This window comes from Tauraco erythrolophus, unplaced genomic scaffold (assembly GCF_009769465.1).
Source record: "Tauraco erythrolophus isolate bTauEry1 unplaced genomic scaffold, bTauEry1.pri scaffold_72_arrow_ctg1, whole genome shotgun sequence".
NCBI lineage: Eukaryota > Metazoa > Chordata > Aves > Musophagiformes > Musophagidae > Tauraco > Tauraco erythrolophus.
Window position 1 is genome coordinate 71,322 of NW_028238639.1, and position 20,769 is coordinate 92,090.

At 58.8% G+C, this 20,769-nt stretch overlaps 3 protein-coding genes across 3 annotated transcripts in view; 2 read left to right on the top strand and 1 right to left on the bottom strand.

Moving 5' to 3' along the window:
• STARD7 (StAR related lipid transfer domain containing 7) overlaps positions 1–323 on the top strand; it is a 4,803-nt gene extending 4,480 nt beyond the window's left edge. The window contains exon 3 of the mRNA XM_086631030.1: positions 191–323. Coding sequence (XP_086487156.1) covers positions 191–323 — 133 coding nt within the window. The remainder of the gene's footprint in view (positions 1–190) is intronic.
• Positions 324–7,899: 7,576 nt separating this feature from the next.
• On the top strand, positions 7,900–11,747 carry TGOLN2 (trans-golgi network protein 2). Its single transcript, XM_086631031.1, has 4 exons — positions 7,900–7,954; positions 8,353–9,596; positions 10,221–10,304; positions 10,839–11,747. Exons 1-4 carry the CDS (start codon positions 7,900–7,902, stop codon positions 10,842–10,844), a joined length of 1,389 nt encoding a protein of 462 aa, XP_086487157.1. The 3' UTR covers positions 10,845–11,747.
• A 4,764-nt stretch (positions 11,748–16,511) lies between these two features.
• Positions 16,512–19,369, bottom strand: LOC147525774 (caspase-3-like). Its single transcript, XM_086631037.1, has 4 exons — positions 19,154–19,369; positions 18,870–19,028; positions 16,892–17,021; positions 16,512–16,759 (listed from the first exon to the last, which is right to left on the bottom strand). The coding sequence occupies exons 1-4, from the start codon at positions 19,367–19,369 to the stop codon at positions 16,512–16,514; spliced, it is 753 nt and encodes a 250-aa protein (XP_086487163.1).
• Positions 19,370–20,769: the final 1,400 nt, after the last annotated feature.

Here is a 20,769-nt window from a genome sequence, read left to right on the forward strand (position 1 = left end):
CGGCTGCCACCCACTCGGAGCAGGCGCAGCCCCTCTCGCTCACCACCAAGCCGGAGGCCAGGGCTCAGCTCGCCGTGCATTCAGCCGCCTTCCTCTCGGGCAAAGCCACCTCTTCTTCTTCTTCCTCCTCCTCTTCCTCCTCCTCTTCCTCCTCCTCGAGCCTCGGCAGCCCGCCCGCGCTCCTCTCCAGACCCATCCCCTTCACCTCCACGGCTCTCCTGTCCTCGCCTCCGTCCTTCGCGGCCGCCGTCCCGTCCCCGCAGGCTGCCCTGGCCGTCCTGCAGACGCAGCCCCTCTCCCTGGTCACCAAACCTGCTGACTAAGGGAAAAAAAACCCCACAAACTCGTCCTCCCTCGTCCCCGGCCCGGCCGTCCCCTCCCCGCCGTACGTTGCAGAAGCCACAATCAAGATTCGAATGCAGCCAAAACCATTATTGGTCAATATTTGACCCTTTCTGAACTCTTTTTGTAAGCAGACTCTGGAGGAAGGGGCTTTCTGCTCGGAGCTGCTGCCAGCAGTTGACCTAAAGACGGTTTTTATTAAAAAAAGGAAAAAAAAAAAGAAAAAAAAAAAAATAGAAGAAAATAAACCCTCCACAAGCTGCCGACGATGGAATTCTCCCATGAGCCGACCGTGGGCGCGAGCCGAGTGCCCGTTGCTGCCGCAGGGCACGGTGATGCCAACGGCTTGGCGCTCCCGTGCACGGGCACGCCGGCACCGAAGGTGGCAGGCGGTGAGCTGGGGCTGGCGCTCCGTCCCGGAGGCAAGGGCAGAAACGCCGGCTTCCCGCCCCGCTGGATGCTCCCGAGTCCTCCCGTCCTGCGGCGCCGCTCCCCGCCGCGGCCACTGCCTGCGCTCCGTCCCGGAGGATGCTGCACCGTCGGCCCTGCTCCGTGCCCGCGGTCGTGCTGGGGTGGGCAGGAGCCAGGGCTGAGCCCTGGGTGGGGTGGGTTTGTTTTTTTCCCCCCTTGAAACCGTGTTATTTTTCACAAAAGGAAATAAAACTAAGCTGCAACTTGCTGCGTGCGCGTGGTCCGTGGGGGAAGCGCTCGCTCCTCGCCCGTCGCCACCTTCTCCCCACCAGCACTCGAGTGGCACTGGGAAGCGTCTCGGGATGGGGCTCCGGTCCAGCCTCGGAGCGGGGCACGGAGCCTGGCACGGCCCCAGCCTGAAAGCACCACCCAGCTGTCTCCGTCGATGGGCGCAGGGCGATTTTGGGGTGTCCGTCACAAACGTGTGACGGAGCGAGGAGGCAGCGTACGGATTGCTGGAGGGGTGCGGGCAGCGGGATGCGGGGGGATTAAGGAAACCAGTTCAGGGGGTGCCCGAGAAGCCGGGGAGGGCGAGTTGCTGGTGTGTATCTCACGGCCAGGAACTGCAGGATGCCCTGTGCCTGCTGCTTCCAAACCAGGAATGAAAAGATCAGGATGAAAAAGGAGCTGCCCAAAAGCAACCCAGGGTCACCCAGTGGATTTTCAACCGGTCTTAAGTTCTCGGTCAGTTCAATGCTTGAGCTCATCAAGACTCTTCCATCTCACTGTACTTTTACCACAAAAAAACTATCTGAAAGTTTTTCTGTTGAAAAATCACAATTTTGTTTTCTGTTGCAGATTTAATTCCGAGCTGCGGCCGCCCAGAGGTGGTTTGTGAGGTTTATGGTGCCGTTTCATTCCCCTTTTCTGAATTTCTTGGCCCATTTCCATTTCCCAGGACTCAGCCTGGCTCCTCTCTACCTGCGTTGTGGGCACCACGGTGTCCTGGGGCTCCCACCCCGTGGCGGTGCAACGTCCAAACCGTCACTATGGGTGATGGGCTGAGCCCTCCCCGCGGTGCCGACCCTCCGGCTCTCAGGTTGGTGGGTGCTTTTGCTAATTTGGTGGAATAAATGACACCTTTGCCTCCTTTTGTGACGTTTCTCTTTTCCTTTCCAGTGCCGAGCGGGTGCGAGAAGCCACTGGGGGAGTCTGTTTAGCAAAGTGGAGCAGCAGCAGATGTCCATCCGCGGGTGGAGGGGAAAAGGGACCATCTTGGTGTCTCGTCCTTAAGGAGGACGGCGTCTGCGTTTCCCAGATGTCGTGCGAGACAAGCGCGTGCCGCGGGATGACGCTGGCGTGTAACCTCAGCGGGTGACACCGGGATTCGAGGATTCCTGTTTCCGTATCGGAGCTGGGCAGAACTACCAAAAAAGTACAGCCGAGCGACGCCCCCAGCTACGGGTGCAGATGGGAGCACAGCCTCGAGCCCTTCCCTGAGCACCAGCGACACATTCCGGCCAAACACCGGCTCCCGTAACCTTGGGAAAGCTCCAGACAACTCCTGCTAATGGTACCTCCAACAGCTTCTCCCATCCAGCTGAGGAGCATCTTCTGGAGCTGGAAGCGACAGCTTAAATTCACAGCTCAGAGCATCCCAGCTGGGTGGCAGCTCCCAAAATCATTGCTCCCAAAATCACTGCTCTGAGGGATCCTGGCTAGTGAGAGCCTCGAGCGGTGAGAGGCGCCTGCAGCAGACCCAGCTCCTTCATACCAGCCTCTTGGTGGCCACCACCAAAGCCTCCGAGCACGAGAAAGTGCCTGGAGCATCTTCAGCCACTGTTGCACTCCAGGCAGCCTCAAACTCAGGAGGCGTTTGCGTTCCACGCACAAAATTGCTCAAAATTCTTGCTTTCAAAGAACAAATTTGTAAATTCTGGGATAGGGCACGGTTCCTCCGCAACGGCACCCAAGAGGACCAGCCACGAGGCTTTAACTGATGGCACCCTGATAGCGTGTCGCCCGGTTGTGCCAGAGCCGGGCCGGAGAGGATCAGAGCGTCGCCGAAAACGTCGCTTTTTTCAGAAGGGCCGTTCCGAGAAACCGGTTTTTCCGCGAGGAACGTCTGGAGCGCGCGCGGCCCCGTCCTCCCCAACACCGGGAGCGGGCTGCAGACAAGCGACTTCTTGAATTAGATTTCATGGGAAATTAAAGGCATGAAGAGACCTGTCACAAGAATTAGAGTCTGAACCGGAGCCAGACAGCTTCAAACAGATGTTGGGCTTCAGCAGGAGAATATTTCTTTGTTTCGCTCGGCGTTTTCCCATACAGAAAAGGAACATCTGTTCCGATGCTTTCGCAGTGCTCCTCAACCGGGATCGGCTCGGATTATCCCCTGCTAGAGGAGAAGCAACTGGCCACCAAAGCCCTCTTGGCTTTGCTCCTCCTGGAGAAGAGGGCGAGACCAGTTCGGCGTCGCTCCGGTCGCAGATGACCACGCTGAACCAGGCTGGTGGTGGTGGTGTCCATAAATCCTCCGTGCTCCAGCATCGTGCTGATGGAAACATTCCGTTCGGACTGGTTATCGGCAGAAAACCAGTTCCTTTGCTGGTTTTGTCTTCTGGAAGGTGCTTCAGTAAGAGGAAAACTCTGGGGTTTGTCTTTGTTGCAGAAAAACCTGAATATCCCACGTGTTTCAGTTCGGGGCAGGGAGGTCTGGTGGCCCCTCTCCTCTTTTTTTGGACAAGTTTTAGACAACGTTTCTCACGATGCTTAATCTATCCTCAGGTCTGGGAGCCGCAGCGGAGCCAGGCAGCCCAGGGCGCGGAGCGGCGCCGTGCGTGCGGGTCCCGCGGAGCTCTAACAGTACCTGCCGCGTCCGAGAATTCACTTTCCAAACTTCCAACAAAAAAACCACGATTTTGTGGCCAAATATTGATTTTTTCCTTTGGCCCCCTGAGAAAACGAGGCGTCTGCCACTGCACACTCCCTCGTCTGGCTTTGTAGACAACTTTTTTTTGGTAGAGTGCATCCCAACCACATCCAACGGCGGAGAAAATTGGTCAGGGTGGGAATGAAATGGTGTCCCGTGGCGAGACGGCAGCAGAAGGAAGGGATGGCGTGGTGTAAAGGCAGGGAGAGGTGGGACAGCTGGATTCTGCCTTAGCCGAGAGGCACAGAACAGCTGGGACGGGGGACGTGGTGCCAAGGACGGGGTCCCCGTTGCTGTCCCAGCTGTGGCACGCGCAGGTCACGACGGCATGAACACCCCGTGGGGCTGAGCCACGGCTGTGCGCAGGTGGGCTGAGGTGGACCCGCTCCTTTGGGGTTCGCCGTCGTCTCCAACAGCGAAGGGCCACGTAGAAGGTGCCAAGAAGCAGCAGGAGGTACGGCCGGGGGGAGAGCGGGGAGCAGCCGGGCGAACGACGGAGCTGGAATTGGGAACGGGCGGCCACGTCCTTGGGAGACAGGCGTTCGCCATCGTTGCCACCCGTTGCCAGAGTGAAATGAAGTTCAGGACGTGCCTGATGTCTCCTGGCTGGAGAATCTGGGCATTTAGTAGGTGAGGAATTACTGCAGAGCTGTGCTGGGGGCACCGGGCTGCGTCGCGGGAGACGGGCAGCACCCGGAACGGCACAGGGAGAGGGGCAGGACGCGCCTGTGCGTCCGTCCCTGTCCAGAAACGTGACGTACAATAAGATTTAAAACCTCGATCGAAGGGTGCCCTAAACTCGCTGTGGCTACCGTGGGGAGGGGGTTTATTGCCAGGAGCTGGCGAGCGTCTCGGTAGGAGCTCGTCGAGAGCAAACTCCTGGGAGAGCTTGCTGTGCTGCGCCGGGAGCATCTGGGAGCCAGCTTGGTGCTTCCCCCACTTTCTTTTGGAAGCGGGGTTGCTCCTGTCACCTCCGTCCGCGCGCTTAATTGCAGCCGGCTTGACGAAGCGGCCCCCAGCCCCCTCTCCCTCCGCAGCTCTGGCTATTCACTAATTGAAATGCCTAATGAGGTCCCAGGGGTCTCCTGCAGAGATGGAGCTAATTAGGGGCTCCGCCACGAACCCGGCGAGCAGCAAATGAAACGGAGGTTTCCTCCAACCTGCTTTTTTACGGGGGGCCGGGGGGAGAGCGCACCAGATGTCCTGTTTCCCTGCTCCGCACCGGGGTACGGCTGGTGCTCCGCGGACTCCGGGCTTCTGCCAAAGCAGCTGGTGCAGAGGCAGTGGCTACACTTAATACATTTTAATTAGCATCATTAAATTCTTCTATTTGCTAATTGTTTCTCCTTTTGATCCTTTATCCTGACCAGATTAGCCCTCGGGGGACAGGGACGGGATGGGGGATGCAGATGCTTCTGACAAGGTGAGGACTTCATTATCCGCAAGCGCGGGGTTGTCACCAGACCTGGGCAGATCGCGCCGAAACGCCGCGGTCGGCGCTGAATTAAAGGCCAGGTTTGTGTGTCCAGCCTGTCCTTGGCCACCGTGGCTATTCTCCGAAAGAGTCGTCCCCCAAAAGTGGCATCCCACAAAGCTTCACGAGAAGAGACAGTACCAGTCTTGGAGACCAACCAAAACCTCACTGAAGTTGGAATACAAAGGAGATGTTTTTCGGGCGATAAAGGACCATCACGTTGGGAAGCGGCTGGGTGGGACCGAGAGAGAATTTCCTCCTTCTGCTTTGCAGCAGACAGAGATAATAATCCTCAAATGCTCCTTCTTTTCCTCCCACCCGTCTGCATCCGCGTAATGGCGCCGAAGCCAGAAGCAACTTCCTTGGTTGTCCACGCCGATGGCAGCTTCCCGCTCCTGGGGCTGCGCGGCGCGGGGGAGCCGCACGGGGGTCAGGGGAGGTCGCTGGTCCCGTTTGTCACCGTTTAGCCGAGAAAACGGCCGAAGGAAAACGAGCCTGGGCTGAGCCACCAGGCACTGGGCTGATGTCAGCCGCGTATTTTGGGCAGAATTCCGCTCCCAGATGCATTGTTGTAAATCCAGAGGAACTTGGCCTCCGTTCAGTTACTCTTTGACTTCCAGGGGTGTGAGTGAAAGCCGAACTGGCTGGGCATGAGAAACGGTCTCGCTCGTCTGTTTTAAATCTCAACAAAAGCATTGGGCCAACTGTTCTTCTGCCTCCTTAGAAAGGCAGGCATGGGCAGAGCCGGGCTGCTGGGATTATTGGAATGTACTGAATTGAATAGAGGATTAGGAAAAAAAAAAAAAAAAAAAATCAACTGCACAATCCATCATGCTCCGAGGCGACGTCAGGGTTATTCCCCGAAGTATTGTCGCTGTGCGGGACTCATTTGGTTTGCGTGTGGAAGGATGTCGTGATATTTTTCTGGGTTTTAGTGTTAAATGGACTGGCCGGAACGGCTAATGGATTCCCGGTGTTACTGCAATTCCTTCTGGCAGCACGTGAGGCTTCGCTGCAGGATGCCGCGTTACGGATGAGACAGCTCCGGCCACACCGAGCGACAGCGGGAAGCATGCGTGGTCTGGGGGGGTTAAGCACCAAGGAAGTTCGTCCTGGGTGGAGATGAGGCAAATCCATTGATGTAAAAGGAAAGAAGCGAGCTGACAGGGAGGATGGATCGAGATTAAGCCAAATCACAGAGACTCGATGGTGTAATTCGTGCATCTGGAAAATTGATATCGAAAGTCTAGCTGGTTTGGGAAGGACAGGCAGGGAAAAGCTGGAGATAGAACTTTTGGAAGAATGATGTACCCCCATGGTGACATTCCTAAACAGAGGGAGACAGACCTGCGCACGGTCACTGGGTAACAGTAATGAACACCAGGAAGACCCAGGAAGAACATCTGGAGCTCCTTGTTTTACTGGGATCTCCCAAAAGCCACGGCTCAGCAGACTGCTGCTGGAAAAGGAATACAGCTGGAGGCAAAACCTGGTGAGAAAGTCTTGGACGGAGGGTGGGGACAACGTTTGGACACAAGCAGGTGACGTATGGCTGGAAGACAACCACAGATGCCCTCAGTCCCAGCTCAGGGACACCCAGTGCCACCGCCACCCTGACTCGCTGTGGTAGGGTGGGAATTCATGGACCTGAGGACATCAAATCCACCTGAGCAGCTCGGCCTCAGGCTCCAGACCACCGTGGCTGCCCGGATCATGGCAGAAGGATGACAGATCTGGGGATCTTCCTACATTTTTATTTTATCTGCATCAAGCACGGCTCAGTTGATATTCCAGGCAGCAGCGCAGGAGGTGGGAGACGGGCAGGATTATCCCTGAGGCGTGATGAACTCCTGATATTTTTTCTGCTGACCAAGCTGGAGGATCGTTCCCGGTTTGGGGCAGCATCCTTCGCGGCGTGGAGTGCCTGGAGAAAGCCCCGGAGCGAGCGGCGAGAACACAGCCCAGGGAAGGGGCGGGCGTTCGGCCGGAGGAGGGAGACGTTAAGGCTCTTCCGGAGGTAAGTTGCCGGCAGAGGGACGGGATACCGAGTCCTCGTGCCCGCCGAGAGCCGATTTTCCGCCGTTCCGGGCCGCCGCTCGCAGCGTCCCAGCGCTGCTCGCTCGGGGCCCGGGAACGGCCCCGGGAACGGCCCCGAAACCGGCGGGTTTGGCCTCAAACGGCCGCGTTCTGCTGCGTTCTGCGCCGTGGGCCGCCGAGCCCCGCCCTTCATTTGCATAAGCCACGCCCCCTCCCACAGATCCCGCCCCCTTCCCACAGACCCCGCCCCCTTCCCGCAGACCCCGCCCCTTCCCACAGACCCCGCCCCCTTCCCACAGACCCCGCCCCCTTCCCGCAGACCCCGCCCCGTTCCCACAGACCCCGCCCTAGCCCCGCCCCTGCGGCGCAACAAGCCCCGCCCCCGCCTCGCCCCAAGATCCGCCCCCTCCCAAACCCCGCCCCCTCCTCCCTAAACCCCGCCCCTCTCTAAACATCACCCGTCCGCCCTAAGCCACGCCCCTTATCCGTAAACCCCGCCCCTCCTCCGTAAGCCCCGCCCCGAGGCCGCCAGCCCCGCCCTTCCCCTTGTCTCGCTCCCGCCCATTTACGCCTGCGCGGCCGCTCTCGCCCCCGCCCCTCGGCTCCCCGCTCTCGCGAGAGCTGCTCCCGGAAGCAGCGCGCGCCTTCCCGGCAGCGGCGGCGGAGCGATCGGACGGACGGTCACGGTCACGGTCGGGCCGCCATGGCGCTGCGGCTGCTCCTGCTGCTCTTCGCGCTCTGCGTCGCCCGGGCCGAGGGTGAGAGGGCGGCGGGGGCGGCCTTAGGGGCGCGGGGCGCGGGAGGGCAGCGCAGGGGGGGCGCGGGGGGGGTGGGCTGCGGGCGGGGGGGGGCCGGTGGTGCGGGGGGGGCCGGGGTGCGGTGGAGGGAGGGGGTGCGGTGGGAGGACGGGGTGCGGTGAAGCCGGGGCAGCGCTCGCCCGCGGGCCGGGGTGGGTCTGACACGAGCTCCCGGTTCGCGGGGGCTCCTCTGAGGGGTCGGGGGGCTCGGGGGGAGCCGCCGTCGAGTTCGTCACCCTCCGGTTCCCGTCTGCCCTGCGGGGGAGTTTCCTTCCGCTTTTGGCGGCGGTGCGGCTGTCGCAGGGCTGCCACCGACCGCGGGCGGCGGGTGACGGTGACCTCGGTGTGTTCGCCGGCAGCTGAGAAGCAAGCGGAGTCCGGCGGAACGCCCGGAGCACCCGCCCCGGCGGGGCAAGCTAACGGCCCGGAAAGCCAAGGGGATGGGCGGCAGGGTACGTCTGACGAGAAGGAAGGGCAGCGCTCCGAGTCGGATCCATCCAAGGGGAAAGACCCCCAATCGGGCGTGACTAACGGAGGGCACGAGGACGGGAAGGGCACGGATGTGTCTGGCCACGGCAGCAACGTGGAGAAGCCAACCAGCGGCCAGGGTGGTGGCGACCAAGGCAACAGCCAGGATGACCAGAGTAACGGTGGAGGTGGCCAAGGCAACGGCCAGGACCACCAGAATGCCAGTAATGGTGGCCCAGGCAGCAGCCAGAGTAGCGCTGACCAGCACGGCCATGGCAGCAGCACAACTGACCAAACCAACGGAGCAGGTGGTGCCACTGGTAGCCAGCCCAACACCCAGAGCAGCACCCCCAGTAACGGCAACCAGAACAGCAGCAACGGGAAAAACGGTGACAACCAGGACCAGAGCAGCAACAACGGGCAACAGGGCAACAACAAGGAGAGCACCGACAAGAGCAATGGTGGCAACACCGGCCAGGGTGAAAACGAGAACAAGGACGAGAGCCAGGGCGGCGACACCAGCACCGGCCAGGGCGGCAGCACCAGCACTGGCCAGGGCGGCGGCACCGGCGCCACACAGGACGACACCAACAACAACCAGGGCCAAGGCCACAACACAGGCAGCGATGGCGCAAACCAGGGCAACAGCCAGGACGGCGATGGCACAAACCAGGGCAACAGCCAGGACGGCGATGGCACAAACCAGGGCAACAGCCAGGACGGCGACGGCACAAACCAGGGCAACAACCAGGACGGCGATGGCACAAACCAGGGCAACGACCAGGGCACCGACACCGAGAACCAGGACAGTGACACCAAGAAGCAGGGCACCGACACCGAGAACCAGTCCAAGGAGGATAACCAAATAGACTCATCGAGGAACACAAACCCACCACCACACTCGACTTCCCTCGCTGCCGAGGATGACAACTCTGTAGAGGACGGAGAAAACACCGGCGAGGAAGAGGCTGAGGCTGAAGAAGGCAGCGACACCTCCTCCTTCAAGGAGGAGAGAGAGAAGAGCGTTCCCTCCGTGCCGCGGGCGCCGGCGGAGAGCAGCCACTTCTTCGCCTACCTGGTGACCACGGCCATGGTCGTGGCCGCCCTGTACGTGGCGTACCACAACAAGCGCAAGGTGGGTGGCCGTGGAGCGTCTGTTTCGGGTCAGGATCCGTGCGCCCGCAGACCTTTCCCCTCGCTTTGGCTTCTGGTTTCCCACCAGTCCCTCCCCAGGGTTTGGTTTGTGGGTTTGAGCCGTGGTCCGGCAGCTTTGGGAAGAGTGGAGGGGGGGTTGGAGCTCGGAAAGGGGTGGGATCTCCATGGAAATCGAGCTCTGGGGTTTATTTTCAGCTGAGAGAGGCGAAAAGGAGATGCTGTGTGACGTTGCCCTATGTTTTCTCGCCCAGGATGAGTTTTCCAGAGCAGGTTGCAGGAGGTTTGTCCCTAAAGAGTCTTGCACGGGGACGTGCCGCTCAAACCACGTCACTGTCTCTTGCTGTTTCTTTTCTTTTTCCTTCTGTAACGCTATTTTTGAGGCAGGAGAAAGAAAACAAACTCCTGCATGTCAGGCAAACCTTGTCATCACCTGCTTTCAGTCTTAGCTGGGTTTAAATATTGAGATTTATTTGTCTGGAGCGCTTTTCAGACGCAGCGTGGGCACTGGGAGGGGGGGAGTGGAGCTGGTCTGTGTTTGAGGTGAAAAAAAGCGTATTTGGTCGTTACCATCCCGCTCACTTTGTCCCCATTCCTCTCTCCAAAGATCATTGCGTTTGCTCTGGAAGGAAAAAGGTCGAGAAGCGGTCGGCGGCCCAAATCTGGCGATTACCAGCGACTGGATCAAAAGGTGGGATCCACCCGGAGCGGGGCGGGCTGGGAGAGGGACCAGTCTGTGCTGAAAATGTGATATTTTGGCTGAAACGGTCACCGAGCCCCTGCTTGGTTGGTGTTAGAAAGCAGATTTCGTAGCAAACCCCCTGCAAGAGCACACCAAGAGGTGTGGAAACAGGGTTTTGCCGGAAAACGGGAGCGATAAGGGGGGGAAATGGTGGCAGAGGGGGCTAACGGCGTGGAAGTTTGTGAGTCCGGAGCTCGGGAGTGCCTAAAAATAGTTTGTCCGTGACTCAGATGACGCTCCTGAAGAAGTTCTTAGCAGGGAAGGGCAGGATTCGGGGAGAATTCCCTTTCCTCTTCCCCTTGAACCTTCTTTCACCTCTTGGCCTTGGAGCCGGATGTGTCCGTGGCAACTTTCTGCGACGGGAAGAGGAGACAGGGAAGGAGAATTTTTCAAAGTTGGGAAAGTTTGGCTGAAAAAAACCCCAGTTCTCTCCCTTCCCGAAGTCGTTTCAAAGTGTTGAACCCTTGCTTTTTGCCTTTCCAGATCTAGATTCCTGCTCGGGTGTTCGGTGGGATAACGGCGGCCGGTGGGGGAACCGCAGGAACGCCGGGACACCCACCGACTCCCGGAGCTGTGGCTGCGCCGCCGCCTGCAGATTTCGGACGACAGGAGGAAGAGGAGGAAACGCTTTTTGTTTTGCACCTGCGCCCTGGTGGGGCTGAAACCTCCTCTCCCTTGTTCCAAACGCGCTTCTCCTTTCCCAGCTGCCTGAAGACGAACTGGTTTTCCGCCTGGGCGCCTGGCTTCGAGCCCGGGACCCGGGAAAAGCCGCTCCCCAGCACTCGACAAGGACTTTTGTGTCCAAACGAAACGGAATTTGCCACCTACTGTACTGACGTCTCCTCTCGAGGTTGGGGGGGGGAATCAAAAAATTCTCCTGCGAAATGAGCCATCCCACTCTTCCCATTCCAGAGTGCCAGAGCTGCCAGTGTGACCAGCGCGGTCCTGCTCGAGGCACAGACATTCTCCTCCTCTCTGCAGTGTGTTTGGATGCAACCAAAAAGAAAAAAAATAAGTTTGGAGCGCGACCGATTGCACTAGTTCGGAAATGATCCGCCAAGGACCCTGATTCCGTGTGATTCTCCTCCCTCTGTGGTGAGGACAGTGTCTGATGTCTGGATTCTCTCTCCCGTCTTTGGAAACGCCGGAGCTGCCCTCGGCTTGGAGCTCGAGCTGCCTCACCGTGTGCCCCACGCGGGTTTTCCCCCCTCGCCACCCCCGGACGCCAGCTGCTCGCACGGAGTCGCGGCGTGGCACTGCCAAGGAGGGGGGTTCAGCTCAGGAAGCGGCGTGCCAGCTCGCCGCGGTGGAGTTTGCCTCGGGAGATCACTTCCCTGCCCGGGGTGGCACGAGCCGTGGCAGCGCCGTGCCAGCCGGGCGCCGCTCGCCTATGGGGAACCACCGCGGTGCCGGTGCCGGCGTTTCTGCCTGCGGGTCGGGTCACCTCCCGAGCAGGTGGCTGGTGTGGGAAAGGGATTATACCCCTGGCACCACCTCTTCCACAGCTGCGAGTGGGTTTGTGTGGTTGAACATCCATGGAACCAGCTGCGTGGCACCGGGCCGGTCGCTCCGGTGTTACCGTGGAGCCCTTAAGCCAGGGCTGGCACATCGTGGTTTTATTTAGGGCTGATTCACGAGTTGCAGCTGGCAGGTTGGGTTTAGTTTTGTAGTTCTGCTCCAAAGATGTTCGAGCCGGGGCGCTTCCGAAGAGGGCACGGAATGCCTGCCTGGCTCCTCGTGCCAGCCGCGCGGGGGTCGCCCGCTCCGTGTGCTCGCCGACCGGCCGCGCAGGAGGAATTCCGGTCGGGTGAACTTCCTCCCAGATGGCTGCAAAGGCGACTCGGGGGATAAAGCCGGCTTTTTGCCGGCCTCCCGGGGTGCGAGCAGCTGGTGAGGTGCCCTCTGCTCGCTAAAGACGGTCACACTTGGCAGGGGCAAAGACCTTTCCGGGTCCGGACGTGAAATCTGCAGCCGGATTTTTGATTTTTTCATTCCCTGCTTGAGGGGGGAGAAGGGGCTCGACTCTCTCCAAAAAGAAAAATCCGTGGTTTTTTTTTATTTCCCCCCCTCTTTTTGCAAGCACAAAGAGCAGGAGAAAATCCCTCTTGGCTTCAAACAGCTTCCAGGGTTTCTGTAGGAAACTTTTCCGATGCTAAAAGTACCGGCAGAAGCTATTTCGGAGCACAGGCGCGCGAGGCGGAGGGAAGAGGAAGGAAACGAGGCCGGAACGTCACGCGTGGGGGCAACGTGCCTTCTGCACGGGGGGCTGCGGGGCGGGGGGGGGCTCCACATTCCAACATCTGGAATACCGCCTGCTGGAGCCGCTCGTTCCTGAATTTTTCCGGTGCGTGCGCTGTTTTTCTGCCTTGTCCTATTTTTTTTTTAAAAAAAAAAAAAAAAATCAAAAAATAATTCACAAAGTTTTGGGGTTTTTTCCCGCCATTTGCTCGCTTTTCTATCCCCGGAGCTTTTCCCGACGCCTCGCGGCCGTCTGGCACCAGGAATCCCGGCAGCCAAAGGGAGCGAGTTCCTCGGGATAACGAGGAATTACGGCGCCGTCCTGGTTGGTTGATTTTTTTTTTTTTAATGGTATTTAAATTTATGCGGCGCGTTTCCAGCGGGCCGAGGCGCCGTGGCCTCGTCCCTTTGGGCGCAGCCCGTTTTTCCAATGGATTTCTCGGTACGGAGGGCTTTTTTTTTGCCAAATGTTGGTACTTTTAGCCCAGTTGGAATCAGCAAATGGTTTGTTTTCTGCTGCGGTGAAACGCGACTTGCTTTGAAGGATCAGAATTTTTGTATTTCTTTGTACTTTTTTTTTTTTTTCCCTGTGTAGCAAAATCAATAAATCAATTTAAAAAAAAAAACACATTGAGTTTTTGCCTCTCTTTCTTTTTTTCTTTTTTTTTTTTCTTGTTCTTTGCACGGTCTCCTTTGAAACCTGGCAACGGCGGCGCAGGTTCGTTCCTCTTTGCGCAAATAAAAAAATCCGGTTTTAACCAAACCGTCGGACTTTGAGCCGGAGGGTTTGTGTTCAGAGCTCTGCACGCTCCGTTTGCCCCCTCCGCAGCCGGAAGGAACCCAGTCTGGTTCCAGTCAAGCAGATTTGAAAAGTTTCCAGTCTGCTTCACGACACCCCGTTCCTTTTGGCTGCTTCCACCCCCCGTACGCCCCAGGATTATTTAGGACCTGACCTTCCCTGGATCTCTACTGGTGTATTTCTTCTTCCACCCACAGGGAGGCCCTGAGCAGGATGCGGCCCCGATCCAGCCCGGCTCTGAGCAGCAGAAACTGGGGGAAACTGGAGAAGTGAGTCTGGTGGTGCTGGTTCCGTTCCAGCGAGGACAGCCCGCGCGGGACGCTGCTGCCCGACCAGCCGTGGAAAGGGGAAGAGAAGGTGATGCTCACCGTGACCAACAGCAGGTTGCTGCTGCTTCCGGCAGGAAATGCAAGAAACTTTCTCCTTTCCCCCCAGTTTTTCCCTAAAAGGAGAAAATTCCCCCCTCCTGCGCTCTCCTCCAGCCTGGCTGGACACCAGCTGCCTGGCAGTGAGCGCAGAGGGTGGGCGAGCAAACGGGGGGGGCCACTTGCCTTCCTGCTGAGAGCTTGGGGGAGGGAAAAAGGGTGGAAGCAGGAGATGAGAATGAAAATTCTCCGGTCGTCTGCACGTGGGGTTGCCAGATTGACCCGGGTCTCCCTAGGAGGAGATCGGAGCGGCGCTTTAGGGCGATTTCCGAAGAAACAGTTACTGAGTTGTGCTCCGGGGCTCTGCGAACCCTTTCCTGACTCGAGAGTGCTGCAGAGCTCTCAGAATTATTTTATTCCTACAGGTAGAGCAGGTGTCGTGGGGAAGGAGCCGCCCTGCGGGTCCGGCGAGCGGCGCGTCCGCGTGCCAGGACGCGGTGAGTGCCGAGCGTGGGTTGGCGGGGCGGGCGCGCCGCGCGCCGACCTGCCAGGCAAAGTCCAGGGGCAGAAAAAAATGTGAAATGGAACCCAAATGTATCTGCCAGCTGGGTTGGGCTCTGCTCACCGAAACTGGATTATCTGGGGCCACGGTGAGAAAGGCCAGAGCTTATCCCAGAGGCATAGAGTGGGTAGCTATGGCTTATCCCAGAATGCCAGAGCTTGTCCCAGAGGCATAGGGTGGGTACCTATGGCTACCCCAGAATAACAGAGCTTGTCCCAGAGGCATAGAGTGGGTAGCTATGGCTTATCCCAAAATGCCAGAGCTTATCCCAGAGGCATAGGGTGGGTACCTATGGCTATCCCAGAATGCCAGAGCTTATCCCAGAGGCATAGGGTGGGTACCTATGGCTTATCCCAGAATGCCAGAGCTTATCCCAGAGGCATAGAGTGGGTAGCTATGGCTTATCCCAAAATGCCAGAGCTTATCCCAGAGGCATAGGGTGGGTACCTATGGCTATCCCAGAATGCCAGAGCTTGTCCCAGAGGCATAGGGTGGGTACCTATGGCTACCCCAGAATAACAGAGCTTGTCCCAGAGGCATAGAGTGGGTAGCTATGGCTTATCCCAAAATGCCAGAGCTTATCCCAGAGGCATAGGGTGGGTACCTATGGCTATCCCAGAATGCCAGAGCTTATCCCAGAGGCATAGGGTGGGTACCTATGGCTTATCCCAGAATGCCAGAGCTTATCCCAGAGGCATAGAGTGGGTAGCTATGGCTTATCCCAAAATGCCAGAGCTTATCCCAGAGGCATAGGGTGGGTACCTATGGCTATCCCAGAATGCCAGAGCTTATCCCAGAGGCATAGGTTGGGTACCTATGGCTATCCCAGGATAACAGAGCTTATCCCAGAGGCAGAGGGTGGGTACCTATGGCTATCCCAGAATGCCAGAGCTTATCCCAGAGGCATAGGGTGGGTACCTATGGCTTATCCCAGAATGCCAGAGCTTATCCCAGAGGCATAGGTTGGGTACCTATGGCTATCCCAGGATAACAGAGCTTATCCCAGAGGCATAGGGTGGGTACCTATGGCTATCCCAGAATGCCAGAGCTTATCCCAGAGGCAGAGGGTGGGTACCTATGGCTATCCCAGAATGCCAGAGCTTATCCCAGAGGCATAGGGTGGGTACCTATGGCTTATCCCAGAATGCCAGAGCTTATCCCAGAGGCATAGGGTGGGTACCTATGGCTTATCCCAGAATGCCAGAGCTTATCCCAGAAGCCCTTAGGGTGGAAGCGCCGCGGGTTTAATGCGCGAGGTTAATCCGTGAGCGCAGGGTGAAGCTCGGCACACTCTGCTCGAGGTCTTTGCCTTTCAGGCTTTTTTATTGACGTGGCTTTTGTGCTGATTCTCGGTACCAGAGCGACACCGGGAGGAGACGACTTTCAGCAGATCCATCAGGTCGGCGAGGTGCCCCAGCCCATCCGTCCCCTCCACTCGCGTCCCCGCTGGAGCGGATCCCCGCTCCCCTAGGGAGGAAGCTCACAAGGACCCAGTGATCCACCGTGAACTCTGAGAACCACCTTGAGCAAATGCTTCTAAATCCACTCCCTGACCTCCACTCTAGGTCCCAACTTAACCCACCAACCTGCAAATCCTGCTAATCACCCTATATATATATATATATATTTATTTTTTTTTTAAAGCCTCAGGTTCTCAAGCAGCGTCATGAGCAAACAGCTCGAGCATGAGGTGATCTTTACAGCAGGGCAGCGGTGTTTTCGTTACGGGCAGGGCACCGGCCGAGTAAACAGCAGCTTTGCCTCCGGAAGACAAAAGTCCATGGCCTGTAAAGGTTACGTTAGATTAAAAAAAAATAAATAAAAAAATAAAAAAGGGTGAGGTTGCATTTGGAGCTCTTTCATGCGAGAAAACCAGGGGAGAGGCAGTTTTATGTTCCCCTCCGGAGCTGCGGGTAGCCGTGCCCGGGGCGGTGGGGTGTTGTGTGCTTAAATCAGATGTTTCTGCTCTGCAGAAGGTCCCGTGATAGGATCTGTCCCAGCTGCACTTGGCTTGTTGAAACCTCCCCCCAGTAGCTCCAGCACACCCCAGGTTGAGCTGGTCACCTTTCCAGAGTTTTTCTGTTGATTTTTCTCATAACTTGTCCTTTTTTTCTCTCCGTGCATGGCAGGGGACTCCCTGCAGCCCAGCTGCTGCTCCTCGCCCCTCGGGCCTTTCTGCAGAGCTGGACCCGTCAAACACCGTCCGTCTCCTCCGTGATGGGCGCCGAGAAGGGGAAGACCTCCTGCAGCAGGGTGCTGAGGAAGCAGGGCATCTCCTTGCACCCCGCGTAGGTGCCCCTGGCCTGGCAGCGAAATGCCACCTCCCAGGTGATGCGGGTCATCAGGCAGTTGAGAGCCAAGTGACGTTCCTCTCCCTTCAGGAACTTGAGCAGGGCCTGGAGGAACATGGATCTGAAGGCGTTGAGGAAGGCCATGTAGCCTGCGGAGTGTAAAGGAAAGAGAGGAAGGTTGGCTGTGCCGTGGCCATGCTGTGCCGCGGCCGTGCCGTGGCAGGGTGTCCGAGAGGGAATGGGTTTCTGCCTGGCGGTGGTGGGTCAGGGGCTGTCCTTACCTGGGCTGCAGGCGAACATCACGACGGTTTGGGGAGGGATGGAGAGGTAGTCTGAGAAGCAGTTGGGCTTGGGCTCCCCACCGTCACACTCCACCAACACCCCCCGGTCCAGTTCTGCCCCCCGGCAAGCCTGCGGGCAGGGTGGCTGTCGTGAGCTTCCCCCTGCTCCGCTGGCTCCCTTTTTCCCGTCTCCAGGGCAAGCCTAAAGCTCCCGGGGTCTTTGGGGGCTCCCTGTGGACCTGTAGCCCCCCAAGCCAAGCCTACAGCCCACCCCGTGGTGCAGAGCCCCTCCCAGCTCTCTCTCCCCAAGTCCCACAGGCACACATGGTTCCTCTCCCATCTCCATCCCCTTCCCACCTCATCCATGGACCACCCTCTTCCCTTCTCCGTTGCAGCTCGGCTTTGCCGAAGCCTCTCTTGCGACGAGCTTGGAGATGGGGCTCCCTCCTCTTCCCTACGCGTTTCTCGCGGGGCTGCTTCCCCCTCTCTGCGCCGTCACCCTCCCCCATGAATGTGGGTGCTGTAGGTGTGAACCCAGAAATACACCTGGAACCACAAAAATCCACTGGGAAAGTGCTCCAGAGGCTCCCCTTGGAGCGCAGCCCAGTTCGTGCACGGTCCTTTATTGTTGGTGATGGTTTGGCCCTTCCGGCAGGGACAGAGCCGCGGGCTGGTGTTGGGAAGATGCTGGAGAGGGACCAGCGCTGCTGAGGCTGCTCCGAGGGCACGTCTCACCCCCGCCTGGAGCCACCTCTGCCGGGACGTGTTGGTTGGGCCCAGAGCAGATGGCAGCAGCGGGTGTCTCCTGGCGCCGGAGGAGCATCCACCCCCTCACCTCTTGCTCCGCAAACTCCAGCGGTAAGTCCTGGCTCAGGATGTGGCCCACGAAGATGCCCGGAAACACGCTGCGGCGCCCCGTCACCGAACCGCTCCGAGAGGTGGATGGAGGCCACTGGGAGTGGAGAGCCGTGGTGATGCCGAGAGGAAGGTGCCCTTCCTCTTCCAGCCCTTCCTCTTCCAGCCCTTCCTCTTCCAGCCCTTCCTCTTCCAGCCCAGCCTCTGGGCACCCTTGGCCCTGGGGCGTTTGCTGTATGAGGTCAGCGTTTGTCAGCGTGACGCAAGCTTTGCCCGCTGATCCGATCCAGCCGCCGGCTCCGGTATGTTCCCGACTGTCACCGCTCCTCGAGCAGCAGCCAAGGCCTTCCCCGAAGGAACGGAATGCCGCGGTGGCTTCGACTTCCTTCCAGGTGAAAACACTTCCGCACATTTGCGTGTCTGCAGAGCTCGCGCTGGTTGCTGGTATCCGTCCCGTTGACGCTCCGTGTCGGATCGGCGGCAGAGCACGCTGCCAGGGCTCCGTCCCTGCCAGGGCATCTTCACATTCCCCCTGCCTCACTGCTCGGGAGCCACCTGTGGCTTTTATTGTGGCATTTTTTTCCCCCTGCTCCATCACCAGTTCACAGCTGGGCTTTTCCCAGCCCTGTCGCAGGAATTTTCTGTGCCCAGATGTCACAATGATGGGATTTGAAGGCAGTTTTTACTCATTCATTTTTATCCCAGTGGTGTCTGGGAGGAATATTTGATCCCAGCAATGTCGTATGTCATGGCAAAAGATTTTGTTTCAGTCCAGAGGGTGCAAACCCCGGGAGAAACGCTCCTGTCCGGAGACAGTGGGAAAAGAACGGGGCTGTTCCCTGAAGAAGGGACACGTGTGTGAGTGATGAGAGGCTGGGAGAGGAGCGTTTGCAGTGGGCAAAGAAACCTCAAAATCGGTGAAAGCGTGGAAAAAGGGATATGGAGGGTTGTGGCGGGAAGCTGAGGAGCAACAAGAGGATCGAGCTCTTGTATGGATGCAGCAAAACCCACAATTCCAACAGACTTACACCGGCAGCAGCCTTAAGCCTCGTGCTTGTGCCGCTCGAATTCCGTACAAACGTAGGAAAAAAGGGATCAGGTTATCACCCAGCAGCTGCTTTACCTGGATAAAGAAGATTTGGGGTATTTTGGTGAGCACTGGACACTTCTCTGAAGGTAAAATCTGGAAAATCCGGGTCAACTTCACCGTCTCCGAGTCGCAGCCGAGGACGACCCCTTCCTCTCCGTGGCTGGAGATGATGCTCAGGAAGGAGCCGCCGTGCTGGCGGCCGCGCTCGGCAACGACACGGCCCACCCGCCGCCTCGGGGTGTCGCGGAGGGTTCTTGGACCCCAAGAGGTGGGACACGGGAGGGAGTTGGGCTGGGGGAGGGGGGGTTGGGGCTGGCGGGGGGTTGCGTACCGTGCCGGTAAAGGTTTTCCATCTCCTTGGCTGTCTTGTTGTGCATCAGCTTCACCGTGTAGTTGAGCTGGGAGAGTATTTTGGAAAGTTTCTCCGCTTCTCTCTTGGCTCCTCTGCGGGTCCCCAGCGCCACGTCCCCGTCGCTGCTGCAGAAATCCGTGTTGACGATGACAAGAGCCCGGCTCTGCCTCGGCTGGGACATGCCGGGACGGCCCGTCGGGTGGGTGGGTGACCTCCAAACCCTCAGCGTGCCGGTGGGGAGCTCAGCTGGTCTGGCACTGAGCCCCGAGCGCTGCTTCGGGAAGTCTGGGAGAGGATATCCTGCTCTGCTGGCTGACTCAGCGAGGGCAAGGCAGGAGCGATGCCCCGTCACCTGCCCAGGGAGCGGGATGGCACCTGGCCGTGAGCCACGGGGGTAGCGGAGGGCTGTGGCTCGCCCCCGGTGCCAGTGATCGTCGCCGGATGCCGGAGGGCTGGGCTGGCACTGTCCAGCCTGGAGCATATGGGGCATATGTCAGGAGGAAAAAGGGAAAAAAAGGATTTTTTTCTCCGAGATGGTGGTGGTGGGTTTGGAGAGGGCTGGGGGATGGAAACGCCCGCGTTACGGGAGGCACCAGGAGCAGCCACGCAATCCCTCCCTGCCTTTCTCACCCTTTCCCAGTCTGTTTCCCCAAAAAGCCCGGCAGTTCCTGCTTCCCACCGCTGATCGTGGGGAAAACAGCCCCTTCCAGCTTCCCCGCCAGCTCCCAGCAGGGCTTTTTTTGGCCAGTGGTGCTTAGTGCCGAGCCCTGCCCGCTCCCGGGCACCTGCCCGCTGCTTTTACCCACTCGGGGTCCCCGTTCACAGCACTCCTGCAATGATTCCCCCCCAAAATGGTCTGTGCTGGGCAGGATGAGCCCCCAGCGACACGCTCACGAGGCCGGGTCGCCACTGCATCCCTCCGCTCCTGACTTGCCGAGCTGGAGCGTGGAAAAGCGGCGCCCTGGCACCCCCGTAACCCCCCCCGGCGGGTCCCACATCACAAGGCGCAACTCGCGTGACGAGCACGATGCTGATTTTATTTATTTCCAGTCTCACGCGCTTCCCTTCCCCTTTAGAGAGGGCTTTGATCATGTTCCCAAGCTTTTCCCAGCAGACAGAGGCTAGAATTAATTTTTTTCTGGCTAAAGGAGCGGGTGTTTGTGCCACGGCACGTCGCCGGGCGACGGCGGTGGAGCAGCACCAAAACACGGGCGGCGTGGCGGGGCCGGGGGGCTGCGTCGCAGTCCTGCTGCAGCAAGGCAGGGCTTGGGAAGCACCGTGCTGCCAGGAAGCACCGTTGCTCCCAAATAACTTTGAGCCTGGCTTAAATCCCTTCGAGCCCGGCGTTGGCACGCCGGCAGGACCCACCGACTCCACCGTCCTGGTGAGCCAGGAGCTGGCTCCTTCCTAAAGGACCGTGTCCCTGAGCTTCTCCTTGAACCGCAGCGATTCGGCGTCGGTCGGGGTGATTTCCCCGGGATTTTTCCTTGCTTCACGCAGCCGGTGCCGGCTCAGCGGCTCGCAGGGATTTACCAAACCTGCCTGGATGAGCCCGTGCAGAGCCGCGTCCCGGGAGGTGCC

Coding starts and splice junctions, on each gene's coding strand:
- TGOLN2 (XM_086631031.1), top strand. CDS start 7,900: ATGGCGCTGCGGCTGCTCCTGCTGCTCTTCGCGCTCTGCGTCGCCCGG. Junction 7,955..8,352: donor CTGCGTCGCCCGGGCCGAGG/GTGAGAGGGCGG, acceptor GTTCGCCGGCAG/CTGAGAAGCAAGCGGAGTCC. Junction 9,597..10,220: donor CGTACCACAACAAGCGCAAG/GTGGGTGGCCGT, acceptor CTCTCTCCAAAG/ATCATTGCGTTTGCTCTGGA.
- LOC147525774 (XM_086631037.1), bottom strand. CDS start 19,369: ATGTCCCAGCCGAGGCAGAGCCGGGCTCTTGTCATCGTCAACACGGAT. Junction 19,029..19,153: donor GGCACGGTACGCAACCCCCC/GCCAGCCCCAAC, acceptor CGCGGCCGCCAG/CACGGCGGCTCCTTCCTGAG. Junction 16,760..16,891: donor GATGTTCGCCTGCAGCCCAG/GTAAGGACAGCC, acceptor TACACTCCGCAG/GCTACATGGCCTTCCTCAAC.